The sequence below is a fragment of the Corvus brachyrhynchos genome, unplaced genomic scaffold (genome assembly GCF_000691975.1).
Source record: "Corvus brachyrhynchos isolate BGI_N302 unplaced genomic scaffold, ASM69197v1 scaffold187, whole genome shotgun sequence".
NCBI classification, from domain to species: Eukaryota; Metazoa; Chordata; class Aves; order Passeriformes; family Corvidae; genus Corvus; species Corvus brachyrhynchos.
This window is the reverse complement of record NW_008239050.1, coordinates 408,912-417,546: the sequence shown is the minus strand read 5'-3', so window position 1 is coordinate 417,546 and position 8,635 is coordinate 408,912. Positions and strand designations below refer to the sequence as shown.

General features: G+C 40.5%; 1 protein-coding gene across 1 annotated transcript in view; it reads left to right on the top strand.

Moving 5' to 3' along the window:
• The first annotated feature begins 1,008 nt into the window (after nucleotides 1-1,008).
• The window catches only part of NDRG1 (N-myc downstream regulated 1), a 26,450-nt gene continuing 18,823 nt past the window's right edge, over nucleotides 1,009-8,635 (top strand). Inside the window, exons 1-2 of the mRNA XM_017739049.1 lie at nucleotides 1,009-1,113; nucleotides 3,769-3,804. Of these exons, the coding sequence (XP_017594538.1) occupies nucleotides 1,051-1,113; nucleotides 3,769-3,804 (99 nt within the window). The 5' untranslated portion in view covers nucleotides 1,009-1,050. The remainder of the gene's footprint in view (nucleotides 1,114-3,768; nucleotides 3,805-8,635) is intronic.

Here is an 8,635-nt window from a genome sequence, read left to right as displayed (position 1 = left end):
GGAAATTTATTAAAGGTGCCCAAACCCCACATGATATGCATTTCTCCAGCAGGCTAAAGGATATGTAATAAATACATTGACTTCTGTATTTGTCATCCTGCTGCTACAACAGTCCTAGTATCTTCAAGAGCTGTTTCTAGTAATTCATTACAGCTTCATAGGGAACAGCCCTTGGGCTCTGGTGCCTTATCTTTGTCATGAGAATGAAAAGATGCTGTTCTTGACTCCCTGTCTGGGCTGATGTGGTTGCTGAACTGAGATGCTGTTGGTCCACTGCAGAAGGTGCACTGCACCTGAGCCATGACCTCTGACTGTTTGTCTTGGCAGTCACCTCTCCTGGGGTTTGGCTGTGTCTGTGTTACCAGTTAAGTTTCCTGCAGCTGAGGGCTGGACATCACAATGCCAGTCCTGTCCTAGAGCAGGATACAGCAATCTTGTTCCTTCCTTTGACAGTTTCGAAAATATTATTGCATGAACCTTGTTGGTGTCCACTTAAAGAAGTATCTGATTTTTAGCTGTCCTGAAGAATGGAGCACATCAATCTGACAATCTAATGATGCTAATATGTGTCCAGTTCAGTTTTCTCACTGTAAAAATCTGGGGGATAGTGAGGGATCCTTGCATACACTGAGGGGAAAAAAAAAAGTTTTCAGAAACAAATATTCAAGCAAACTTCAGGAGTTAGTTGTGTAGATTTGGTTATGCCTTCTTTCACCTGTGGGATGATAGTTTTCATGGTTCTCTCCACTGGTCCCTGCCCTGTTTCCTTCTGCATTCTCTGCTTTGAAGCTGCCAAACATCTGTTTGATCTTGCAGTCTTAATATTTCTTTAATCTTGTATTGTGCAGGAGTGTGTATATAAATAAACCAGGGAGGCATTTTACAAGAGATTTTATAACCTTCTTGCAGAGGTCTTTTAAACTATAACCTGAAAGAGTGGGTCACTGTGGGGGCTGGGTGGAGCAGGATCCTTACTTGTTCCTGTATTTAATCTTTGATGCAAGCTGAGAACAAATCTCTTTTCCTCTTTGCAGATATCAGCTACTGACCATGTCAACAGAGTTCCAGGATGCTCACCTTGCAGAGGTGAAACCTCTGGTGGAGAAGGAGGAGGTAATTATTTTAAAGCATTTTAGAGCTTATGTGTTTTCTGTCAGGACTGATGTTGGAACTGCACATAATATTAGATTATTTTAAATATATTGTATGGAAGAAACAAGAAACTGAAGATGGAGTAAGAATAGTTTTTTGGGTTGTTTTTTTTGATAGTGCAAAACTGAGCCTTAATTACTTGTTCTTGTTGTTTGGTTTTGTGCTTTTAATATGACGGTGACATTTTTTCTTCTCTGAATAATGACAGCTCTGGATGCCTTTAACTGTACCAAATGATGCCAATTGGGCAATCTCATGTACGTCCCTCTATAGCTACAGACTTCTCAACATAGACTTTGCTCTGTCAGCTGCCTCTCATGGAGAGAGACTTTACATCTCCTTTGGGCATAGCTGACTCCAGACGTAGGGCTGAGTCCCCTCTGAGTGCACTGAGCCATGAGTTACAGCTGGCTGGGTGTGTACAACCCACGGCCTGGTGCAGTCATTGGAGTTGCAGTATAGAAACATCCCAGCTTTTCTTTTTATGAGCCTTGTTACACTACTTTTCACCCCTTATTGCACCATTTTTTTTCAAAAACGTATCAACAAAATCTGGATTCAGTGTCTATCTGACTCTTCAGTGGTAGCCATACTCTGTTTTGGTATGTTCATGGCAAAAAATTCACTGTAATATGTAAAAAAAAATCTCAACGTTTTCTTGAAACAAAACTAAGATTTTTCTCCTGTTCCCAATGACATTATTTCTTGACAATTATGTATATATATGCGTTGAGTTTTTTCCTGGTCTTACACACTAGAATTCATTGCTCTGTCTGCTATGGCCTTTTTTATTCCCTCCCTCTTTCATGTAAACACTTCAGAAAATAATTTCCGCTTGTGATTGCAGTGAAATGGATAGAGAAACTTTAAACACAGCTCCTTTGCCAAGGCCATTGCATGAAAGCAGAGCTTGTTTGGCCACCACTGAATGCAGCACTCCAACTTTTCAGAGACTAAGACGCGTTTTTAATGCCCATATTGTTCAGTATTACCAAAGCAAAGGTGATTCTAAGCAGAAGTCCTGTTGGTACTGAAATATCTTTGCTGTAAAGTTCAGAAATATCTTAAAATACTGATTAACTTCCTGGATTTCTGTAGCACATAGATCAAAAGTTGGAATCTTGACAATGATCCCTGTATGCTTTTGTTCATGATGTTGTCTTAAATTTTGTTTGCATGGGGCAAACTAGGATAGAGTTTGATTTCCTCTGTGGCCATTTTAATATAGATGAAGGAAGTTACTTAGTGTATTTTGAGAAAGTGGAAAGGGTTGCCCTGAAGGATGGTCAGTCCATATTAAGATGGACAGTGGAGCTGGTTTTGAGTGGCTTATTGGGTGATGCACTCTGGAGTTGAGTCCTGGCTTGTTGTGCTTGAGTTTCTGCTACAGCCAAGTCTTTGCTCCTGAGCAATGATCAGCCTTATTTCATATGCTGTTGGTACAGATGCCACATTTACTTATTCCCTTCAGTTCTGGGTCCCACTGGGACAACAGTGGCTGAAATGCTGTGTTTAAAAGGTCATAAAACCAACAGTATAGCAAGATTAAAACACGGCATATTGTCTAAAGCTAAGGCTGTGTAAAATTATTTCTGCTCAGTCAGAACTAAGTAGTTGTTTGCATGTCCAAGACTGTGCCAAGTTGCCTAAAAGTTACAGCTGTGAGAACTACAGGTTGTACTGCAGTGCTTTGAGGGTCCCCCATCTGAGATGGTATTGCCTAAGAAAGCAGCTATAGTGCTTCTGACATCTGTCCTTAATTTACCTGGGTTTCTGAGGCTGAGTGACCTCCTTGCCAGGATTCTAAGCTTTCCTTTTTATCTCAATATTATTTTTCAAGCTTTGGCCTCTTTTGCACTTTGCAGCATAAAATGTTTGCTTGGCTGCTCTTCCCTCTATTTTCAGCCCTGCAGTGGAAATAAGAGTTTGATTTCTTTCTTGTCCCTTAACAAAAGGGGGTAACTACAAGACACTTTGAAGCTATAAGCCTTGTAGACTCCTGGAGGTGGGGAGGTTGTCACCTAACTCCTTTCCTGGTGGAGATCCTTGGCTGGTGCAGGAGCTTGTCACTAGCAGCTATAGCATCTGACAGGTTGGAATGGACCTCTCCGTGTCCATCCAGCCTCCCAAACACTGCAAAGACTAAGTTGGGTTGGAATAAGACCCTTTCCACCTTCCATATCATGTAACCATGTTCCAGTGATGACTGCTTAACTGAGTTGCAAGTGTTCAATGCATTCTTGAACAAAGACTTCCCATCCCAGGCAGGACTGAGGCTGTTGGCTGTCCCATTGCTACAATAAGCGATGCAGAAAAGTTCAGTGTTTTACTGCTCCTTTTGAGTGTATTGCTCAGAGATTTAACAATAACTGAGGATGCACCAGCTTTTGTCCTTCATTTTGCTGTCTGTAATCTAGTATTTTACTGCTTTCATTTCTCCATGAAGATTAGTGGGTTTAAAAGCTCTTGGGTGAATTTTATGCTCATCAGAAGAGCTTTTATTGAATGGACAGAGAGAGCTCTCAGCTACAGAACTGGTGGGCTAGAACACATATCCAAGCATAGATTCCTGTAGCTGCAAGTTATTTCCATTAATGCTTTCAAATTTCTTCACAGGCTATAACTCGCCTCCTTCCAGACTTCGATGTTCAGGCAAGTAAAGCTATTATTCCTTTTTTTTTTTTTTTTTTTTTTTTTTTTTTCCTTTTTGCAAGAGGGGAGATTGAATTGACATTTGAGAAAACAGCAAGATGTGACCAGAAGGGACTGCCTGCTTGCCAGGAATGTTGTTACTGTGGGAGAGGGGTCTGAATGGGGCTGTGCTGTAGCGATGTGAAGGGGACCACGGGGGGCCTTTTCAGACTGGAACTGAGAAAGTTTTAGTCAAAGGAGGTGGCTGGTTTGCAAGCAGTTCTATTCCTGCTAAGAGAATGAGAATCTTTGGCAGTGGTAGTGAAAACAATATATTCCCCTCCCACATGGACACACACTTTCCCCTGTTAATTTGCTTTCATTAGCAATGTGCATGCATTTCCTCAGAGGAAATGTTCCTCTGGGCGCATCCCGTTATGCTGTTGAAATTTTCCAAAATATTCCTGAGGCCTGTGGAGTGGTGGAAGGTGCTAAGCAATAAATTTTGTCAGTAATAGGAGTGATGGTGTCTCTGTATTTTTATTTAAAGTCAGAACATACAAGTTCATAGCACACCACTAGGTCACATAATGGCCCTTCACTTTCCCTGAGTGTCATGCTTTTGAGAAATGACTTGGTAACTCTCCTGGATCCTCTAATTTTATTGTTATTTGGGCTTTTGACAGAGAAGTTTGTCCTTGCTGGTTCTTAGCTGAGATTAAGGAATTGCATGGTTGCAGGAGTCAGGCTGGATTGAAGTGGGATGGAGAGCAGGGAGGGTGTACCTGCCTTGACAAGCAGTGTGAGTGGTGTTTTCCCACTGCTGAGGACAAGGAGTATGTGTTGGGAAAAGAGGCTCACTGGGTGTCTAATTTTTATCAGGGGGTGTAGAAATGGAGGCAAACTCTGAAGGAATAAGGAAAGCTATTAAATTGTTCTAGCCTCTGTTCAAGTCCTTCAAGAAAATAACCCTTCTCTACTTTACTGCATGTTGTACTTTATTAGCACCTGTCTGTATTTTTATTCAATGTTGTGCCAATTGCTTAAAAAATACAGCACAAATTCAGTTTTCCTTGGAAACCAAGGGAGACAGCTATCTTGGACATTTTTTTCATCTTTCAATGGTTCTTACTTCTATAGCAAAACTGTAGTTTACACTAATCCTGCATCTTCCCCCTCATCTTTTCTAATGAAATCCAGTACCTGAAATCTTGATAAATATAAGTTAAAGTTGTCACCATGCAGCTTCTTGCAGGACTGTGCACAGCATGGGAGAAGCTTTCTGTTTGGGTCCAGATTGATCACTTGGTCTAAATAAATTGAATCCCAGATTAAGCCTGCTAACAGGAATACTGCGGTATTTTGATTAAGAATCCAGAATTGACCCATATTTCATTTCTATTCTTAGAATAAATTGCTTGGTTTGTAAACCATGTGTGTATATATAGATTTTTTTTAAACTTGCAAGATCAAATTCGCTAAGCCTTTTTGCTTTTCTTTTCTCCGTGTTTTGGCTTAACTGTCACTAATCCAGAGCAGTGGTTCTTGTCATTTAGCTCTGTTCTGCCAGCTCTTACTTTTTTTAATGATCTATCTTTGTTAAGAGTTTAATCTTTGGTTGTTCTAGTTCAGAAAGAAAAAATGTGGAAGAGTCTCACTGCATTTTGTTAAGAACTGTGACTGTAAAGGAGGCTTAGCTTTGGTCCTCAAAGCCACAAGTGCCCTCCCTATTTTTCTTTAAGTTCTTTTTTTGTTGATTTGTGGAAAAAGTTGTTTGGAGCTGCTATGAGAGATGTGATTGCTTGGTTCATTAGAGAAGTTCATGTGTGGCCCTAGGGCACCCAGGTCACTCCAGGACTGAGACTGAAGCTGAAGTGTGCTCTTACTGAGCAACCTCTCCCATGAACCACTTGGGAAGAGGATGGGCTTGGCCAGGGAAGGAAGGTATTGGTGCTTGGCAGGATGGAGCTGCTTATTTAATGCCTGTGTATGGGTATGGGTGTCCACCAAAGCCACTGCAACTTGGTCCATCATTCTGGGAACAAGTTAAGCAGTGTTCACTTAATGACTTTGTTTCTGCCCCTGAACAGTAAAAAGAGCTGTCTGTGAGGTGTTTTCCTTCCAAGACTAAATTTTACATAGTTACTCAGGTTTACCAAAAAATAGATTCTTACTTCACATGCAGTTTTAGACAGACTGGAGTTAAACATAGCTTTCCATTTTTAAAGTAAGCCACTGTATAGTGGGGTATTGCTCTTCTGAAAGCACATGTTGCAAGACATGTCCATAGTTATTCTCTGGGGGAAAGTCTTTGTGAAGTTACCAAGGGATGGCCAAGACCAGAGATGAAAGACCTGACAGCTCTGAACAACTTCTAGTCAGCAATTTGTCTGTTACTATGTCTGTCTGTGGCACCTACCTGAAAATTGAAGTAAAGGTCCCTTGTGTCTCAAGAGGGAGAGTGTTCCTGGCCAAACCTGTTTTAGCATAATTGATGATAAACCGGTGCAGGGCACTCTGGCCTGTGTGGCTTTGTTGTCTTCACGCCAAGCACATTTTAGCTGTATTTCCAGTTTGGTGTATTTGTGTATGCTCTAGCTCGGTAGCATTGGAGCCAGTGGAGACCTGGCTCCTCATCACTGTGTGTATTCTCCCAGCTCTGTGTTTCAGTCCATCAGGACTCTGCTTGCTCAGAAACTCAGCAAAACTTGGAGCTGTGTGGCAGCTGTAGGTGGCAGAGATGAGTTTGTCCCTTGCAATCCATGGCTCTTGGCCATTCGTATCTATAGGTATGCAAGATCTGTTTCTGCTTTAGTTCCTCCTTCCTCCTGCCTGCTTGGGGAGAAGGGAAGAGCTGCCCTGCAAGGGGAGATGAATCAGCTGGTGCACGTGGCAGGAGGGGGTGGGATTCCCGCTGGCACCGGTGGACGTGGTTTGGGGCATTGCAGTCTGCTGTGTGGATTTCCTCATCCTTTTGGGACACTGAAGGAAAGGGATGGGGGTGGCTGTGGTTTTGTACTTGGCAGAGCAGGGTGACCCAGTGCTAATCAGACTAGGAAGAATCCCTGGGCAGAGCTATCACAATAATCTGCATCAGCTCCTGCACCAAAGTTTTTGTTCTTGGCTTCCACCTTAGCAGGGTCACTTACATTTACATCTGAAGTCATCATCCTTGCTAATGTACCTGACTCCCAGCCTGATTTGGGGAACTTTTTTCTTAATATTGCTAGTTTAGAATGGAAATGTCAACAAATAAAAAAAGAAAAATAAATGGAAATGTAGGCATTGGGGTTTTAGGAAAAAACAAGCGTATGAACTGTAATTCTATTTTAGAGTAGAAAAAGCTAGGGAGAAAATGCTAAAGAACTTCAGGGCAAAGGGGGTTTGAAACTTGACATTGAAATACCACATTAAAAGCTCAAATATTTTTCAATCTGCAGCAAATTGAAAAAGAGAATTGAAAAAATAGCCTATGCAGGTGTTACTATAGTAAAGTTCTTAAGTAATATGAATTTAAAATATACAGTCTCCTAGCAATTTAAAAGCTATTTAAATCTTTCAAAGCTCCAAAGCTTTTTCCTCAGTCCTAAGGCAAAAGAAGGGAGTTGTATTTAACAGTCATAATGTTATGAATTAAAATAAAAGCATGAGATTGTAATTTAGGATTAAGTATATTTGAAAGCTTTAAAATAATTGTGATGGAATGCAGTATTTTACTTAAAATATAAAATATGAAATATTTAGCAAAATGTGCAGTGTGCATGTGCAGTTTTCCTTTTTAGATATCTGAGATATTTTGGTTGCATATTTCGTACTTCAGAAAACAACTTGTTCATAAACATGTTTTTTTAATCCATATCTTCCTTAGCCAGGGTTGAGACAGGAAGGAATAAATGAGCCCTCCTGTGTGATAACAAATTGTCTTCCCTTTCTAACCTCATGAAAAAATAAAAAGGTCACTTGAAGCAAAAATAAAATCTATTTTAGAATGTACCAGCTCCTTCAAACTGAGACAGCCTCCCTTAAATTGCATGTATTGGAAGTATTTTTATGTTTGTGTTTAGTGCACTAATATAAGACTGCACCTCTGTTAAAGTGAGAGATGTGAACAGATGGTGTGTTTGTCTTTATCCTTCTATCGGATTAGTGTACCTTGGATTTTTTTTTCCAAGATAGTGTTTTAATACAAATCAGTTGGTGAAGAGCCTCTTACTATAATGTTGATGTTGATTGGGATGTGCTGCCATCTGTTTTCAGTGCTCTGCATTTTGAAAACATCCATCCCTACATCACGTAGACAAATCTCTTGATCTTTAATAGGATCAATAGGGATGTGAAGTTGTTGGTTTGATGTCACCAAACAAACTGGTTTGAATTGGTTGTTTTTTTAGACCCTTATGTGTATTTCCCGTTAAGAATTCATGCTACGGGAAAATAGCACAACCCTTTTGAATTAAGGGAGTCTCACTGTGATGCTAATGAGGAATTGAGCCAATTGTTAAACTGACTGTGTTATACTAGTTGTTTGGGAGCATGATCACCTGTTGTCTCTGAACTATTTTTAGTTGACACTGAGGTTGAACTAGACTCAGGTTTCCAGTTCCGGAAGAATTAGCTGTGGCGGTCAGTGGGATGTGAAGGTTCAAGGGTTTGGTTTTATCTACCATGAACAGACTTTTTCTTTCATGCATGAAGGAGGAAGATCCTGAATCTTGAAGGTGCTTCCTGCAAAGAAAACAGTTTCTGGATTTTCACTGTTGTTACCGGAAGGCTCTAGCAATACAAATCTGATTATATGAAATGCCTATTAGTCTCTAACTGAGGAGAAAATAATTTCAATATTCTACACTCA